The 18,934-nt window shown below is 45.5% G+C and overlaps 1 protein-coding gene across 1 annotated transcript in view; it reads right to left on the reverse strand.

The window, feature by feature from the left end:
• The window catches only part of Pde6b (phosphodiesterase 6B), a 43,106-nt gene that overhangs the window by 2,809 nt on the left and 21,363 nt on the right, over positions 1-18,934 (reverse strand). The window contains exons 4-19 of the mRNA NM_001106024.1: positions 9,478-9,618; positions 9,317-9,391; positions 8,772-8,836; positions 7,654-7,720; positions 7,402-7,449; positions 5,881-6,030; positions 5,456-5,599; positions 4,747-4,812; positions 3,733-3,879; positions 2,130-2,237; positions 1,788-1,897; positions 1,501-1,588; positions 1,000-1,100; positions 791-898; positions 434-497; positions 146-220 (exon numbers count right to left, since the gene is read on the reverse strand). Of these exons, the coding sequence (NP_001099494.1) occupies positions 146-220; positions 434-497; positions 791-898; positions 1,000-1,100; positions 1,501-1,588; positions 1,788-1,897; positions 2,130-2,237; positions 3,733-3,879; positions 4,747-4,812; positions 5,456-5,599; positions 5,881-6,030; positions 7,402-7,449; positions 7,654-7,720; positions 8,772-8,836; positions 9,317-9,391; positions 9,478-9,618 (1,557 nt within the window). The remainder of the gene's footprint in view (positions 1-145; positions 221-433; positions 498-790; positions 899-999; positions 1,101-1,500; positions 1,589-1,787; positions 1,898-2,129; positions 2,238-3,732; positions 3,880-4,746; positions 4,813-5,455; positions 5,600-5,880; positions 6,031-7,401; positions 7,450-7,653; positions 7,721-8,771; positions 8,837-9,316; positions 9,392-9,477; positions 9,619-18,934) is intronic.

The following is an 18,934-nucleotide window of genomic DNA, read 5'->3' on the forward strand; positions in this document are numbered from 1 at the left end:
CAAGATGCCAAGTTACCCATAGTCATGCCAAAGGGCTCCACAAATCCAGGATAAGACTCTGGGACCTTAAGTAACTGGGGTCTGGAGCACTACCAAGCATTCTAATTCATATGTCAAGATGGAAGATTCTGGAAGCCACACTCACAATGGGCTGTTGGTCCAGGACAGTCCTCTCCAGGTCCCCCTGTTCCCAGAACTCAGCAGCCACCAGAAGAGCAACCTGAGCACACACAAAAGTTATAGTGGGGCTCTGTATTCAGGAGCAGCCGGCCCTCCCCTCGAGGCTCTGCAGGCAGTGTTCGTATGGTGCCTCTCATTGCTGTACCCAGGCATTACTTCAAAAGCCAACACCATTTCCCTGTAGCTTCCTAGGTACAGACCCAGGACGGCCTGTGAAGGGCTACTCTGGGTCCAGATGGTCATCAGTCCTGACCTTGCTCTGGACTTCCCAGGGCTTGGTGATAGCAGACAGGTCACATGCAGTCATCATCATGGCCCTGTGGACAGACAGAGCAGACTTCCTGTCCTTCTGAGCAGAGAGTAAGCACATTTTCTCAGCAGCTCTCTGGGACAATCCTAGGGAAGGTGCTGGTCCCGAGTCCCCATCTTGTAGGTGAAGAAGGGGAGCCGAGGAAGATTCTGGATTCTCTGCTGAGGCCTATGAACCTCAGGACAGATCAAGGCAGTGCCTTTGTTCAATTCAGAGAGAACTACTCCTGTGGGGGTCTCCTGACCCTAGGGTTGGGGAGGTCTGCAGGGCTAATTGGCCAACAGTAGACCTGCTACTTACATGACGATCTCCTTTCGTGTGGTCTCTAGGGACAAGTACTCAACCCAGCTCTTCTTATCTTCATAGTTCTTAGATTCATCCACAATCTTCTGGAACATGGTTCTCTTCCTGATCCCAAGAAGGAGTGGGGAGTAGGTGACAGGCTGGTCATGTTTATCTGTGTCTACTGAGGGCTCTACTCATACCTCCAGCCTCTGACGCATTCTTACTTGAAGTAGAGGGCCAGGTCAGTGGCAATGATGGCGATGTCCATGAGGTGGATCACATGTTCATGCTGCCGCCGGTTCAGGTTCTGGTAGATATTCAGGCTCTGTGGGGACCATCAGTTGGTGTTGGGTTGTGGCAGGTGCTGTCTTGACTCTCAGGGCCTACTCTGTCTGATCTCCTCACTCTAACCTGACCTTCACTATGTCCAGATCAGTCTTAGGCTACTTCTCCAAGCAAAGATCGTCATACCTGTCTTTCTTCCCTTGGCGTCTACCCTCTGCCTGGGAGGGTCCTGGGTCAGATACCTTTGCCCATTTCCATGATCCGTTGTACCCTCTAGTGGCCATTCATAGCTACTGTCTCCATGAATGCAATTTTGCCCCATGTGGAAACATCTCTAGATGTGAGCCTGTCCCTTAGCACCTCACACCGATAAATCCATGCTGTCCAGGACCTCCTGCTTGTCTACTAAAGCCCAGAGAAGAAGCAAATCAGGAACAAACCTCCTCTGCCAACAGAAACTTCCCAAACTCCAAGTGGTGCCTTTCCAGAATTGAGGAGCCATGTAGTTTGGCTAGAGGATTCTGAGATCTGTTGTATATTTTATTTTAAAAGAAAGCACAACATAAACCATGTTAGAAGGCAGCAGGATGAGGTCTGACCCATCTGGCACTGTGCCTTCAAGGTGGTCCATCTCAGTACTGATTGCCAGACTGCAAAGACTCACCCTAAGGGCACGTGACTTATGGTTTACCACGCCCACCATGAGCCTGCCCTCCCCACAGCCTACTTCATCTGGTACAGGTTGTTGGTGCCACGGTGGTCGATGTCGTGGCACAGGCCAGCTGTAACCATGGCGAAGGCCTCTAGGTCTGTGTAATAGCTCTTCAGTTTGCCTGTCTGTGGGGATAGGTCCAGTCAGTCCTGAGTCCTGCCACCGGCCCAGCTCTATGGCTCCAGAAGGCAGGGGTTGAAGGGAATGTGGGCGGCCCAAACCCATCCCTTTGCCCAAACAGGTCCCTTCCACCATTGCTGGGACTGGATCCACACAATCCTTGGACCAGAAGGGAGTTAGCTGTGGTGCTTGCCCCAGCCCCCTCGGTCATCTTGCCCATCCCTTTTACACACATACCATGAGTAGGGTAAACATGGTCTGGGCCACATTGAAGCCATGGCGCCAGTTATGGTAGGTGATTCTTCGGTAAGCTTTGCTGACAGAGAATAGGAAGCGCACAAGGACCTGGGGAGCAGAGGACACGTGGGCTCTGGGATCCACACGTGAGTCTACACAATACCACATGAGAGTCCACACAAGCCTCTCCTGTGCTTGCAGTAGAGTCTGCTATACCTATTTCCCTGCTTCTGTCTTGTTGGCCTCAGAGCCCTTGTTCCTTGTTCCCGTTGGCCCCTTCCTGTCTGGGAAGGGTTCTCACATTCCAGACATTGGAAATTTGATGCCTCTCTCCCCGTGGTTCAGACTCATAATGGGAAGAGGACCCTGGCATGTGAGATCTTTTGAGAAAAGCAAAGTCCAAACCAACTGAACAACCAAACAAACAAAAAATCCCATCATTTTAAGGCCTGAATGTTTGAGTGGGTCACACATGTGGCCTGCGAGCAGGAAGGTGGGACACCTCAACATTTTCTTCAACAAGACGATGCAGGCTGAGGGAGCCCTTCACTTCTTTCGTTATGATATTTAGGGTCAAGTAATTATTTGGATTTTTTTTGTTTGGTTTTGTTGAGGCAGCATCTTTCTACATAGCCCTGGCAGTTCTGGAACTTACTATGCAGACTTGGCTGGTCTAGAACTCACAGATCTGCCTGCCTCTGCCTCTCAAGCACCACTATGCCCAGCAAGATAAAAATTTCTTATGGGCATAGTTTTGATTTATAACTTTAAATATGATTAATTTAATAGTTTTAAACAATTTTACCTTACTATACCACTAAAAGATTTGTGTACTATGACTTAAGTAGTTTGAAGTTACTGCATTAAAGTGAAGAAGGGCTGGGCCTGGAGGGATGGCTCAGTGGTTAAGAACACTAGCTGCTTTGGTAATATTTTTTGGTTCTTTTTTTTTTTTTTTTTTTTCGGAGCTGGGGACCAAACCCAGGGCCTTGTGCTTGCTAGGCAAGTGCTCTACTACTGAGCTAAATCCCCAACCCCAATATTTTTTATTCCAATGTTTTTGTCTGTCTGTTTCCCTCAGTATTTAGTAAAATTCCTTTCAGAAATACCAGCCTGTTGCTCCTGTTTTCTGAGGAGCATGAGAGATTCTTCATGTGGGCTGTGGGAACACAGGTATGGAGGTGGATGCAGGACAGAGTGAGGAAGCCATGGAGAGAGCAGGATGGTGGGGCTCTGAGCTCTTCCCTTCCTCCTGGTGTTGATCCCTGAGGGGCTCTCCTATAAGCAAGCCTATAAGATGCTGTGTGTTTTCTATTCTGGTGAGCAGTTGCTGCAATTCCTAAAGATCCCTATTTCCCTGTGATGTCCTAATAAAAATGTTGTTTGGAACACCTAGTTAACAAAATTTCCATCCGTCTATCCATCCATGGTCCATCCAATTATGTATTTCACTGTGATAGACATGTTTGTCACCAACACTCTCTGTGGGACTCATGGACACACTCCCCCTATTACCATACACATTTCGCCTCTTAGGGGACCTGAACCCTTAACCATTCCTCCATGTCCTCTTGTTCTGGAACTTCCAACCATATCTCCTCACCTCCTGGGGAATCTGGAACTTTCGGACTACACCCAGCTCGTAGTACATCTGGATGCCACATTTGACTAGCTCCAGCTCGGTGCACTCCAGATCAGAGAAGTGGAACTCATAGATGTCAAACTTGGTAGGCCCTGGAAGTTCCTCCTTCTGTAAGAGAGATTGTGGGCTGAGAGATTCAGGCCTACTGCACCCTACTGGTTCTTAACCTTTCTTTTCTCTGAACCCTTGTCCAGGCAGACACCAGGTATCTCTGGTGACGTCTGCCTTCCAGTTACTCAAATTTATAGCAGGTCACTTATCCTACTGCTTCCTTGCACCAGGTGACCTGACAATGAGAAGTTTGCCTGGCTTGGTGGCAGTGATGTTGGAAAAGCAAGCATGAAGGTCTATACATAAAAAGTTAGAGAGGTAGACTCATGAACTTAGACCTACCTGTATGGACACATGGGCACGTATATCCACACTTACAACACACAGAGCCATTGCTGTTTAGAACTTGTTGGTATTAATAAACTCCAAAGCATGTTCAGTAAGACAGACAGCTCTGGTGATTCTGTTAAGTCACATAGGTGAAAGAAAAAGGTAGGTGTCCCACAACTGTCAAGTTGATGTATGACTGTTCTCTGGGAGACACACAAACATGTGTTTCTATGTACCTACACGCATGTGTGCACCCAGAAGTATGCATACACACGAACATAGATAAACTAGGGGTTGTAGCACCTAGTTATTCCTGTAGGGAAGCAGCACAGATGGACAGGGCCTAAATTGTGCATGCAGAAACTAAAGCGTGGATAGTTCTAGGAAACGCAGAGGAGACAGGAAAGCAGACGGAGACACCCAGCAGCGCAGATATCAAGTAAACTCCAGTTGGACACTCTAGGAGCCAGTATGGTCATCTCTGCTGGGGAGTGTTGACATGCCTACACAGGCAGCACTAACATCATGAAAGAAAGCTGTGTGTGCCAGGGCTCTCTCCTGACACTCATGTGTCCACTGGAAGCAAATTCTCACCAAGATTTTCCCCAGCTCATCCTCCTCACAGTCAGCAGGTTCCTTCCCCAGGCGATCCCTTGTTGGCTAACAGAGAGCAAAAGGTGAGTTGTGGGACTGAGTGATAGTGTCACTTCACCCTATATAACAGAGTAACAGCAACACCTACACCCCATACGGTGTAAATCACCCAGCAAAATCACTCTTACCCCAGGAAGGACAGAGTGACAGTGACTTACTGACCTCATTACCTTTCCCCCACAAGGGACAGGATGATAAGATCCCATAACCCTATGACTATGGCTGAGTGACTGAATGGCGGTATCATGCCATCCATGCCCATCCATAAGTGTGTCAGTGGTGGTATCTCCTTTACTCCTGTGACAGTGACAACAACCACCCTTACCCTGTGAATGCAACAGAATGATGGTGTGCCATCACAGAACATGTTGAACACAGGATAATCCCTGAATGACAATGTCCCTTGTGCTCAAACCGCCTCAATTCCAGACGTAAGTGGAAAGTTCCTGAGGACCCTGACGTTCATTCCTACTTAGTGACACATGTGGAGTACAGATGAAATAATGAGATGAAATAAATACTACAGTGTATAGTGTTAGGGCTAGACCTAGCCACTGGGCTCCAGACATACGTCCTTATCACTGAACTCTCTGCCTCCCCCAGTCAGAGGGGACCAGGGACACCCAGTCAGAGGGCCAGGGACAGTTACCAAGATTTCCTGGATTTCATCCTTGTCGCATCTCACATGGTACAGAACCATGTCCTGGGCGATGTCCTTACGGTTCTCCAGCTTGTTCATCTTGTCATAGGTGTCTGTGTTCAACACTGACCATCCCAGGAACTGTGTCAGAGACTGGAGGTAGACAGCAGCGTCACCCCATTAGCTATGCACTTCGGCGAGTGCTAACTACGTTTTATGTCTGTGACTCAGGCCAGTTTCCCAGACTGCTACAGAACAATGGATGCCTCTGAATAGGGCCTCCCGAGATAGAACTTTGGGAACTGTTCTTGTCCCCTTCTCTGTGATGTAGTGCTAAGCAGGGTCCAGATGTGTGTGGAGAGGGATAATCTTCGCTGATGTCCCACGACATGATTGACAGACCCCTCTGTCTACATATGATACTAGATATCTACCTCCATAAGGACTTCATCTTGATCATCGAAGGGCTTTCCATCTTTCCTGTTGTAGAAGGTGGCTACCCCCACAATCTCCTCCTTCTTGTTGACAATGGGCATGGAGAGAACATTCTTGATCACCCACCCTGACTCATCCAGGGGCCCTTCCTGCAGGAAATAGAGAAAGAACTAGGCTGTTCCAGGTGTGGTCGGGTAATGACTTGGTGACTAGGGGAAGGGTTAGACCTCATATTTTCTGTTCTCGGGCCATGCTAATAGGTTGAATGCCGACTCTTCATTTTCACTTGTCTGTAAACTTTATGTTCGTGGGCTTTGTGTCATAATTTTGTGGGCTGGAGGAGGCTATTTTCCCAGTATAGCAGACTTCATGGGCATCTGAGGGCTCCGGTCCCCAAGAACACTTATTAGAAGAATTGAAAACTTACGATCTGCTCAACAAATGGATCCACATTTCTACTTTACACTGTACTTTGAACACTCTGTAGTTGGTTCACTCTGTCTTCCAGTTCCTCCAAGAGGCCATTAGTGATGTTTTCCCACTAATATAACCTTCCTTAGGAAAGTGCTATGTGGCCATAGGAATGTTTGTCCAAACACCAGGTAAAGACATGTAGAGCAGAAAAACTCTAAACCTTCATAGTTCCAGCGCAGAAAAGCTCAACTCTACCAAGTTCAATCAAGTGATATCAAATAAAGTTCTGCTGAGTCCTACAAAAGTTTATTGAGTCCAAAGATTAGCTGACTTCTGCTGAATACAGTGAAGACCAACTGAACCCAGATGAACCCAGTGAAGACCAGCCAAGATCACCTGAGACCAGACAGGATCCACTAAGCCCAGATTAGCTCTCCTGAGTCCAGCCAAGATCAGTTGAGATCAGACAAGGTCAGCTGAGACTAGACAAGATCACCTGAGTCCAGCCATGATCAATTAAATCTAACTGAGCCCACATAAAATCAGCTCGACTGTAGACCTGGAAATACAAACGCATTTCTTGTATGGCTTCCCAGTCTCTAAGACTGAAATTGTTTCTTCTATTTTTCTCTTGCTTTTTGAGACAGAATCTGACTCTTCAGCCATGTTGGCCTTGGGCTGATTGCAGCAATCTTGCTGCCTCAGTCTTTTGAGTGAGTGCTGGATTAGAGGTGTAAGTGAAGTTGTTTCATGTGTGTATGCTACATACGTTGGTGTACCTATATGTGTGCATATTAAGTGTTTTCCTCTGTTGCTTGCCACTTTATTTTCTGAGATAGGATTTCTAACTGATACTGGAGCTCACTGATTGGTTAGATCTCCTCACCTAACACTTGGATTACAGGTACACGCGCCTGGGTTTTACTTATGTGGGTGCTGGCTCCTCGTGCTTTCACAGAAAACAATTTACCTGCTGAGCTATCTCTCTAGAACCCACCCCCAGAGTCGTTTTAAGTGGAAAAACCTAATTCGACCCATCATTTCTGAAACAAAATATCCTCTTTTTCTAGTAAGATGCAGTTTCATTAAGTGAGTAGGCAGATTACCTGAAAGTTGAACATTTCATCAGCTGAAGCGTTCATGATGTTACAGATCTGGAAAGTAAGAGAAGCAGTTTCACGCTGAGCAACTGAGCACACACCCACAAACACTAACCTACTTAGCCTTGCCTATAACAGAGGAGCTTCTAACTGGGCAACGTAAGCAGCAGCTGGCAGGAAGGGCTAACAGGAGGTAGCAGGCCAGCATGCACCATGGCACTGGCAAGTACAGGCCAAGGCCTGGAGAGGGACACTCACAAAGCCACTTTCTGCCACATAGGTGGGAAGGCCACTGGTCAGGGCCCAGTGATCAGCTGGAGGTGTGCTGTGCGAAAAGAACAGAGGTTAGAGGAATGGATGCTTGGACTGTTAGATGAAACAATACATGAGTTCGCTTTATGCCCTTCTCTGAGCTCAGGTGGGATGAAACTAGGAAGCGGATGAGGATGGGAGGAGGTCAGGATGAGCTGGCTAGCTTCCTTCCATTCCGCCGTGCTCAAACTCCTCATTTTGCAGAGTCTCCTTCCCTACTAGAGACTCCTGACTTCAGTTGGCCTCTGGAGACTGAGGGATGACTACCTGTTCTCCATTCATGATACCTCAATTCCCCACTGCCTGCCTGGAGCCTGCTTGGGAGTTGACAGGGTTATAGTTCATGAGGCTATTGGTCACATAATCATAGGACCGCTGTCCCTCTAGGGCAGAACTCTGCGCTAGACTTTACTTTGGGGTGTGATGATGGCCTCACATCCTGAGGGTTTCACCTCCAAGCCTGGGATGGTGGCGTTTCCGCTGATGAGGCCACCTGGACAGCTCACCTGACTCCCTAGATATGTGTTTCAGATACCTGAGTGCCTTAAGCCACTTCCCTATTCATCTGCCCATGTTCCTACTCTCTGTTCTGGGAAGGCTCTGCTGGCTCCATATAAAAGCCCCAGATGGGCTGGAGAGTTGGCTCAGCGGTTAAGAGCACACTGACTGCTCTTCGAGAGATCCAATTCCCAGCACCCACATGGTGGTTCACAACCACCTGTAATGGGATCTGATACCCTCTTCTGGTGTGTCTGAAGACAGCTACAGTGCACTCATATCAATAAAATAAACCTTGGCTGGTGAGATGGCTCAGCAGTTAAGAGCAAAGGTTGCTCTCTCAGAGGTCCGAGTTCAATTCTCAGCAACTACATGGTGGCTCATAAGGTTATCTGATGCCCTCTTCTGGCCTGTGGGTGTATATGCAGCAGAGCGCGCATACATTCAATAAATTAAAAATAAAATAAATCTTTTTCTAAAAAGCCCAAGAGATGGCTACTCAGGAGGTTGTGTTTGTGGATGGTCCCACCCTGGGGTGAGCCACTTGTCAAAACCCCAGCACTTACGGAATGACTTTGATGTCTTCTTTGCCATGGAGGATATAATCAATGACTTTGTAGAAGACAATTTCCTGGGAAACAAAACACATCAGTGTAGGGATTCCTGGTCAGCTTCTCAATGGAGTCTTTTTTTAAGGGAAAAGAGATCGGCACCCACCCAGACATCCATGCACAAAGATGTCATATGTACATCATTCAGTAGTTACACATGTACAATGTATAGTCTATGTGTGTATACCTCTCCCTCTCCCTCCCCCCCCTCGCACTCATACTTATAGATACACTCATAGATCTATCTTTCCTGTATCCCATTTACCTTCACACCCACTGGGCCCATACTCCACATAGACACTAAAACTCATGTGTAAGCACATCACAGTATTTATAGGAGCTCTGGAAAGCTAAAGCAGACCTAGAGAATCCATCATCACTGTGGCAGTGCAACCTGATGAGAGTAGATAGGTGCTTGGGGCTACACTATTTCCCCGTCCCCGAGTTCGACCCAGGCTGGCCAGACTGTGAGGTAGTTGTCACCTATCAGCCTGACTTACCCGGCCATCTGGTGTTCGTGGGCCCGAGTATGGCTGGGCTTCCCCCATCAGCACAGGCCACACATCAAAGAATTCCTGGAAAGAGAAGAGGAGAGACGGGAACGCTCAGCTTATGAGCTGGTCACGCCGGGGAGGAGGGGCCTGAGAGTTTGAGACCTCACCTTCTCCTTGGTCATGTCCAGGAGGCCCACTGAGTACCGGTCACAGTTTAGATAGGCCCGGACAGTGTAGAAGGCCTTGTGGAACTGTCTTTCAATGTCTGTCAGTTCTTCAAATACCTTATTGGCTGACCAGAGAAGCACCTGGAGGGGTAAAACACATGTTGGCCCTACCTGTCTGGCCTCAGAAGCCTTGGGATCCACTCAGATTTGGTACCATAAACACTTCAAGCTTAATTCATACAGGATGCCCCACTGGCCCTGAACCCAGGAGGACACTGATTGATGGTGTGTTACTCAAGGTTTACTGTGAACAGTCTTACCTGTGTCTTGACCCAGAGGGGCCCTGGAAACTCACTGCTTGGGAAGTTCTCTAGGCTTGCTTAGGCTACAACTGTGACTCTTACTACCTATCACTGGCCTCCTGCTCAGTGAATGAGCCAATGGGTGGAAAATGAAGTCACTGTGAACTTAAAAGACAAAGATTCAAGTAACCATTCCCACCCACTCTGCAGTTAGGTAGCCCAAGGAGCACCATGGTTTGCACTGTAAACAGCAGGTCCTCTTGTGTCTCGGCAGGGTGAATTTGAAAGTGACTATTTTGTTAATACCTACACAGGTCCTTGGCCAGACCAGATTCGGGAATCTTCTTTCACAAGCCTAGGCCATGGTTCTCAAGCACAAGTTCCTGGAATGTATACCAACAGCCCTGTCAGTCCTCAGACTCACATTAGGCCTGATTCACAGAAGAGGCCCTTCTCCATGGGTCTTCCTTGGTGGCTTCTTCCTGTCACTTCTGGGAGCTGATGAACTTATAGCCCTCCTAGTAGGAGGTAACTCTTCCCAGGCTCCATCTTCCTGGGGTGACCCAGCCTCTGTTGCTGTAGAAGCAGCCCTGTCAATCTTTGCACCTTGGCCTCTGACTCCCATGAGTTCACAAGCTCACACTCGACAATTTCCACACTACTTGCAGTTTTCCAGGAGATATGAATCTTGACGGCCTCAGGACTGCATTTTCACCTTCACATCAGCAGCCCAGATCTGGACATCTTAAACCACAGTGAGATCCTGGTCTTAGCTGTCCCAGGGACACCTCTGCCTCTAATACTCTGGCCCTGCCTCATTCGTGGGTGATTTCTGGTCACCACTTATACACCTCATGCTTTCCCATGACAAAGCCAAGGCCACAACTTGGAAGTTTGGCCACTGTGCTTTGATAGTCTTGGGACCATCAAAAAGAAAGGAACATGGGCTCCTGTTCGTAGGATGTGCAGATACAAAGAACAGTGACATTTGCTGTGTCTCAAAAGGATGTGTGTGTGTGTGTGTGTGTGTGTGTGTGTGTGAATCTCCCTCTCTGTCCCTGTGTGTGTAAATCCCCCATATGTGTGAATCTCTCTCTGTCTCTGTCTCTGTCTGTCTCTGTCTCTGTCTGTCTCTGTCTCTGTCTCTGTCTGTCTGTCTGTCTGTCTGTCTGTCTCTCTGTCTGTCTCTCTGTCTCTCTGTCTCTCTGTCTCTCTCTCTGTCTCTCTGTCTCTGTCTCTGCCTCTGTCTCTCTCTCTCTCTCTCTCTCTGTGTGTGTAGAAAGAGCAGGTAAGCCTATATGCATGTGTGAGTGTGAGTGTAAGTAAATGAGTGTTGAGTGTGAGCATTGAATGTGCGATTGAATGAGCAGGTATTTGGATCACTCATGCCTCTGTCCCATAGATATTCCCTGAGCTTGCTTCCTTGCTTCCTTTCGATTTATTTGTTTTAATTTTATGAGTACACTGTAGCTGTCTTCAGACACACCAGAAGAGAGCATCAGATCCCATTACAGATAGTTGTGAGCCACCACGTGGGTGCTGGGAATTGAACTCAGGACCTCTGGAAGAGAAGTCAGTGCTCTTAACTGCTGAGCTGTCTCTCCAGCCCGAGTTTTATTTCTTATGTAACCAGGGCCACCCCCTCACTGGTGTTCGGGGTGTTTACCACAATTGCTGGATGTCCTACTACAGTGCAGGTGGATTCAGCCACATATTTGACTTTGGAGTCATATGAGTGTTGGTAGTTCAAACCATTTTCTCAGGAACACAACGGAGTAAGATCACAACACGTTATTCAGAGGTAGCCTCCCTTTATTTTGTCCCCTTTAGAGGTCTTCTACACCTTTCCTCTGTGGTCTGGTTCTTTCAGCAATTATGCCCTTCTGTGAATGCCATCATTCCTCACCCAGTTGGGGAAACAAGATCTGAGACCCTGAGGAAATGAAAACCAGAGAGGACAAACCTGGTCTAAGATCCTTGCAAGCCTCCTGTTCTTTATTCCTTGTTTTCATTTTTAAAAATCTTTCCAATGGACTCTGGCAAACACACTTATCAACGATGACCAAGTGTCTGCCACTGCGTGAGTCAGATCAGGACCCCAGGGTTGCTCTGCTGTAGTCAACATTCATGGCATGCATGACAGCCCTCCTGGCCTTTGATCACAGGGCTCTGGGGCTTCGTGTCAGCAACCTCTGAACGTTGTTACTCTTCACACAGCATGCTTTTGGGGCAGGAGCAGCTTTCCATTTTGGGGTACAGTATCCCTCTCAGAGGCTCTTCCTGTGGGAACAGTACTCAGGCTTTGTATCTCCATCCCTGACTGGTGGAACTTACCACAGAGGCCTCTGTTCTACTCTATGCCTGAGGGGCCCTTGGCCTTAGCCTTTGCCAGCCTTTTCTTCCTCTCTACCCAGACACTTACCTCTTTTGTGTAGCCTCTCTCAGACTCATTCCAACCCAGACACCAAAAAGATCAAGCATGAGAGGCGTGTTCCAGGTCAGTACCAGAGCCTCAGTGGAGAGACATTCAAAGCAAAACCATAGGAGTACTTGAACTTTCAAGGATGCTAGAAAACCAGACTCATGAAACTTTTGACAAAAATATCAGAAACTTCTTCATATGTTGTCTAGTTCCAAGTCTTTTTTTCTTTTCTTTTCCTTTTTTCGGAGCTGGGGACTGAACCCAGGGCCTTGTGCTTGCTAGGCAAGCGCTCTACCACTGAGCTAAATCCCCAACCCTAGTTCCAAGTCTTAATTTTATAATCCCCTTTGAGTTGGTTCCTCCACAAGAGTTGAAATTAGGTTTGTTTTCTTTCTGCGGTATGTAGATAGCATTATTCACTGACATCTGTCCTATTGTGTGCTCTTGGTACTTTTGTAGAGAAAAATAATTGATTTGGATCCATTTCTGGGCTCATTTCCAGTTGATTGACCCATCTGTTTTTATAACAGTACTGTTTTGATTACTATTGGTTTGTAATGTATTTTGAAACTTACAGTTGGTATGAGTCACATGACTGAGCAGCAAGAGGTCTAAGAGTTATGTTTCTGGGCCTTAATAGCAACATCTGCATGGCATCAATTCTCTTGAATGACCCAAAACAGAAGGACAATCTGTGACTCTAGCAAAACTCACTCACAGGAAGCCTGTATTCAAGAATGTTTTCTCATAGGACTGAACTCTGAATCTCTTAAGAATGACATAGTCTTATATATTTAAATATATAAGTTGGTAGAACATATTTATTCTCCCCGGTAGATAGACCTCTTTGGGAAAGATTAGAATGTTATGGCCTTGTTGAAGGAGGTGTGTTACTGGGAGAGGGCTTTGAGGTTTCAAAGGACTTGTGTGATTGTGTGTTCTCTCTCTCTCTCTCTCTCTCTCTCTCTCTCTCTCTCTCTCTCTCCCTCTGCCTCTTACTTATGGATCAAGATATGAGCTCTCAGCTGTTCTTACTGCGATGCCTTTGTAGTCTAGCTTCAGTATTGAGACATTTACTTCATGGTGAACTAAGAACTATTTATCAAATATCTAGGAATCTTGGGAGTCAGGTGTTAAAACACCATTGTTATTAAAATTAAATCATGTAAACTTATACATTAAAACATTATACTAAGAACCAAGATAAAACCAAGTACGGTGGCTCATCCCATAATCCTGGCACTTGGGAAATGGAAGCGGGAGGGAAAGCCAGCATCAACTACATAGTAAGAATGAGAGCAATGTGAGATACACAAGGCAGTTTCAAGAGGAAAAAAAGTAAAAGGAAAGAAAGAAAAAAGTTACTAAAAATTCACCTTTCTTGTCCTTCCTTATTTTCTGTTCTGGACTCTGCTTTTGAGGAACTACTGGAGAAGAATGTGGAAGCCACAGCCCTTTTCTTCCCATTCTAGGTCTAGGGACACTATGGTGGGTACTCCAGACTGGCTACCTCCTTACAGCTCACTGCTTACAACTTATAAATGTGAGACGTTGAGAAGGCCCTGACTTTACCCCTTCTCTTGTATCAGTAAGTCCTCCCATCGTGTCTTTCGAATGAAGCAATGTACCTCTGCCATGCAAACAGTGGGTAGAGGCTATAGGGTCTTTGGTGCCATGAGCAGAAAGAATTGCTCTGTTACACCTGACTGGGAGCCAAGTGGCAGGTCAGTGTAAACATCAGCATGTGGGGGTCCCCTATAGTTTTCTTATCTTCTGTTGGCTCTGATCAGTGTAACTGAGGTGCTTTTTAGAAAGAAATCTGACTAATTCTCAGAACCTCCAGGGTTTAGGAAACATTGTGAGGGAGAGTCTGAAAATGTTTAATGCTTAGTGACCAGTACTCCTACCACATAGGGACAAAAAAACAATATGTCTTAGGCTAGGCCACAGGCCCTTCAGAGCCAGTCTGTACCCAGTATAGAGGTTTCTTTTTATATGTGAGGGATGTGGCTAAGTTTGAGGAGAACTTACCTAGCATGCATAAAGCTCTGGGCCCTGTTTCTATCATCCCCAAATAAATAAAACAAAGCCCACAGAGAGGCATAAATCAGGATTCTGCACATGCTCATTATGGTCTGAGTCTCAGGGCAGCTTTTCTTCTCTTCCTAAAGTCTGACTTCTTGGAGAATTGGGGCCCTGTAAGACTTACAGAAGGGGGTATTACAAAATATGGTGATCCCAGGAATGGCAGGCTAGAATTCTGGTAGCTTCCTTCATTCCTTAGAGAAAAGGGATGGAGGAACAGGCAAGAGTAAAGCCTCTCAGATAGTAGCCATGAGGAAGAGAGCTGGGATGACCCTTCACAAAGGCAGAGAATGTGCCTGGACCTCTGGACTCTAAATAGAGATCAGATGACTAGTTTATAGGACTGCCCTTGCCTCAGGATGGGTCTCTGCTGGGTGGTTTCTCCTAGCTTGGATGAATGACATTACCCTTCAGGTATTTCTGTGCTCAGACAACAAACTCTCAGTAGGCTATGGCTGCCATGTTACTCAGCACGGTCCGCCAGTATGGCAGAAGTCAAAAACCAAACACCCCGACCCAAGTAAACAAACAAAACCATAATGAAACCTAGATAAGAACACCAACAATATAAAAAATAATGACAACCAAAGAAATACTATGGCTGAACGCTATGGTTCTCCTAAATCCTAGGTTAAGCCCAATGGTACCAGGAGGACTTCATGATATTCAAGTGGAAGCTGGTACCATGCCTTTGAACCTCCATAGAGGAGCTAAATCTCTTTTCTTTGTTAAATGCCTAGCTTTGGGTAATTTATTACAGCAGCAGAAAATTAGCTAAAATTTATTTTATAACTAATCAGTCAGAAATTCAGGTAACAGACTAAAGTTTGGCATTTGCATCAGAAGTGGGTCATGTTTGGACTGATCCCTACACTTGTGGCATCTGACTATCTCCAAATAGATAGGATTAGAGTTGAGTTGAATCAGAGGACACTATGTCTGATGCACAAATGATTGCTTGTTTGAGGTTTGGCTAAAATCTTCACAGATCCATTCTTGTGTTTTGAGAGAGACTGAGTTTGATTTTCTCTGTGTCTCAGAATGGGGAATGCTGCCTAACATCCTCTCTGAGGCCAGCACTAACCAGAAAGCAAAGTCAGATGAAAACATCACCAGGCTAGGCCTGGAGAGATGACTCAGGGTTGAAAGCATGTTCTACTACTGCAGAAGACTTCAGTTCTGTTCCTAGCACCTACAGCAGGTAGCTCCAGATCCAGGAGATCGCAACACTTTTGGTCTCTTCAGGCAACCATACTTGTGAGTACATTACACCACATCCAGCTCAAGGGGAGGCTCCAAGACCTACACTATTACTACAGATAGGAACCTAGCGTGACTTCCCTCTGAGAGACCCAACAAGCAGCTGAAAGAGTTAGAGGTAGATACACTCAGCCAATGGACAGAAGTCGGGGACCCCTGTGGTTAGATTAGAGAAGGGCTGAAAGAAGCTGAGGAGGAGGGTGACCCCATAGGAAGACCAGCAGTGGACCCCTGAGATCTCTCAGACACTGAGCCACCAAACAGGCAGCATACACTAGGTTATATGAGCCCCCTGACACATATACAGCAGAGGACAGCCTGGTCTGGCCTCAGTGTGAGAAGATGCACTTAACCCTCAAGGGATTTGAGGCCCTAGGGAGTGGGGAGGTCTGGTGGGGTGGGGTTGGGGATGGGGGATATCCTCTTGGAGACAGGGGAGGAGGAATGGGATGAGGAACTGTTGGAGGGCAAACCAGGATAGGGGTAATGACTAGATTGTAAAAAAAAAAGATTAAAATAATAATAATAATAATAATAATAATAATATAGGTTTTTAAAAAGACATCACAAGGAATAAAAACTATATATCCATATGGCTCATTAACATAGATACAAAAACATTTATTTTTATTTTTATTTTTGAGACAGGGTCTCTCTACATAACCCTCATTGCCCTAGAACTAACTATGTAGCCCAAACCAGCCTTGAAATCAGGAAAAACCCACTTGCTTCTCCCTCCCAGATGCTGTGATTAAGGCATGCACCACTACACCTGGCTATAGATACAAAAATTCCTCACTGGTCACTGGCAAAACTACCATGCATAGTAAGACGAACCTATAATTCTGTCAGTTGGGAGGTAAGAGCCTCACAGCAAGTTCAAGTACATAGCAAGTATTGTCTAAGAAAAAGAAGAATGTTGGTAAAACTAGTCTGTAACAATAATGCAGTTGTTAATAAATGTTTGCCCCATTACTATTACACTGCTTAGCAAATAATTACACCCTACGACCAATATCACAGAAGACCACCTCAGCATTTCAAATTCAGATAATATAAACTAGAAATGGTGGCATGCATCTGCAGTCTCAGCTAGTCAGAAGAGTAATGTGAGGGGACCACCGGAGCCCAGCAGTTGAAGACCTAGCTGTATGATTCGGGAACCACAGCTCAAAATAAATGCACGGCAAACCAAAAACCCCAAACTAACTAATATAATCCTAAAATAAACAAACTAAAGAAAGTTTTACATGATTCTATCAACTGATGAAGAACTATTTGATAGCATTCAGTATTAACTCAAGATGGAGCACCTTAGCAATAAGAAATACAGTAAATTTCCTCAACTAGGTTAAAAAAAAAATCCTATGAAACCACAAGAGATGACATCATTCTTCAGCCTCTAGAAGTCCAATGTGCTATCTCCTTACACCATGAAGCAACCCTATGTTTTGTTGCTGTTGTTTTGTTTTGATTTTTGAGATGGTTTCTCTGTATAGCCCTGGCTGACCTGGAACTCACTCTGTAGATCAGGCTGGCCTCGGTCTCACAGAAATCTGCCTACTGCTGCTTTCTGAGTGCTAGGATTAAAGGTGTGCACCACCACACTGGGCTGTGGAATCATTCTATTTGTATGTTTATTCGTTTTGTTTTTTAAAAAGACTTATTTATTTGTTTGTTTATTAATTAATTATGTATATAGCATTCTTCCCGCAGGCCAGAAGAGGGCATCAGATCTCATTATAGATGCATATGAGTTACCATGTGATTGCTGGGAATTGAATTCAGGACCTCTTAACCTCTGAGCCATCTCTCTACCACTGGAAGGTGAAACTACCAGAACACAATACACCTTACAGTATATTCCAAAATGAAGTGCTTAGGCATAAATCTAGTGAAATATGTATAAAATTTATGTGCTGAAGCTTCAGTCTTTTGTATATATGTGCAGGTGCATGTATATATGTGTGCATCTGTGTGGAGGTAAACATTGGAGGTCAGCTGATCAGTAGATCTCCAGGAGATTCACCTGTGTCCACTTACCCAGACCTGCGGTTACAAACATAAGTTCCCATGCTTGGCTTTTCACTTGGGTGCCACGGAACAAACTCAAGATCTCATGCTTGTGAACTGTTTCCCCAGTCCCTAGAAACTTCAAAAGTTTGATTAAAGAAGTAAAGTATCAAAATTAATGTGAAGATTTAAAGTGATTTTGAATTTTTTTTCTGAGGCCGTTTCATGTAGCCAAGGCTAGCCTTCAACTTACTGTATAGCTAAGGATCATCTTGAACTCCTGATCCTCCTGCCTCCACCTCCCACGTACTAGGATTGCAAAAATGTATGTACCACACTATCAGGTTTTATGTGGAACTGGGAATTGAATGCGGATTTCAGGCATGGTAGGGAAGTACTCTTTTTTTTCTTTCTTTTCTTTTCTTTTCTTTTTTTCCTTTGGAGCTGGGGACCAAACCCAGGGCCTTGTGCTCTCTAGGCAAGAGCTCTACCACTGAGCTAAATCCACAACCCCTGGAAGTACTCTTACCAACTGAGTTACATCCTTACCCTAGAAGACTCACAAATTTTAAGATACTATTTTTTCCAACTTGGTATATAGATTTAGAAAAATCCAAGTTATACCAGAAAGCTATTCTATGAATCTTGAAATCTTGACTATAAAGTCTATGTGGAAAGACAGAATACCCAGAATAGTCAACACAATTCTGAGAACAGAAAACAACATTGATAGACTGACATTATCATCCTCAAGATTTTCTCTAGAACTACAGTGGCTGATCAGAGAAAATCCCTGGAAAATTAAAAACAAGTAGATCTCCGCAAATATACTCAACTAATCCTCAACAACAAGGAAAGACAATTCACAGAAAAAAAATGTCTTTTCACAAATGATTAAAAGCTCAACATCCATATGCCCATGTGAATCTAGATCCAGACTTTAGAGTGTTCATCAAACTAATGATGAGCCTAAACTCAGAATCTTTAAAGGAATTTTAATCCAGCAACATGGCTGCTCTAGCCAGGGATCATATCCAAAGATATGCAGATACACCCTGGATCACAGTATAATCTGGATGAAATTCAGACACACCCTTAATACACACGTTTAATCATTTACAATGAAGGAAAGGTTAATTTGTAGAAGGAAGCAGCCAAGTTCAAAAGTGCGTTTAATCGATGGGCAGATAAAGTGATGAACCAGAGAAAGATCTGACAGAGTGAGTCAGAGAGAGGAAATGTCCAACTCACATGAAAACAGCAGAGGAAGAGAGAGACTGCTTAAGAGCAGCAAGAGAGAGAAAAGATGGAGTGGTGAGGTGGTGTGTGTGTGGCAGTTTGGACAGGACAGTTTTATAGACACAGGTCGGAGACA

The sequence above is a fragment of the Rattus norvegicus genome, chromosome 14 (assembly GCF_021556685.1).
Source record: "Rattus norvegicus strain SHRSP/BbbUtx chromosome 14, alternate assembly SHRSP_T2T, whole genome shotgun sequence".
In the NCBI taxonomy this organism is placed as follows: domain Eukaryota; kingdom Metazoa; phylum Chordata; class Mammalia; order Rodentia; family Muridae; genus Rattus; species Rattus norvegicus.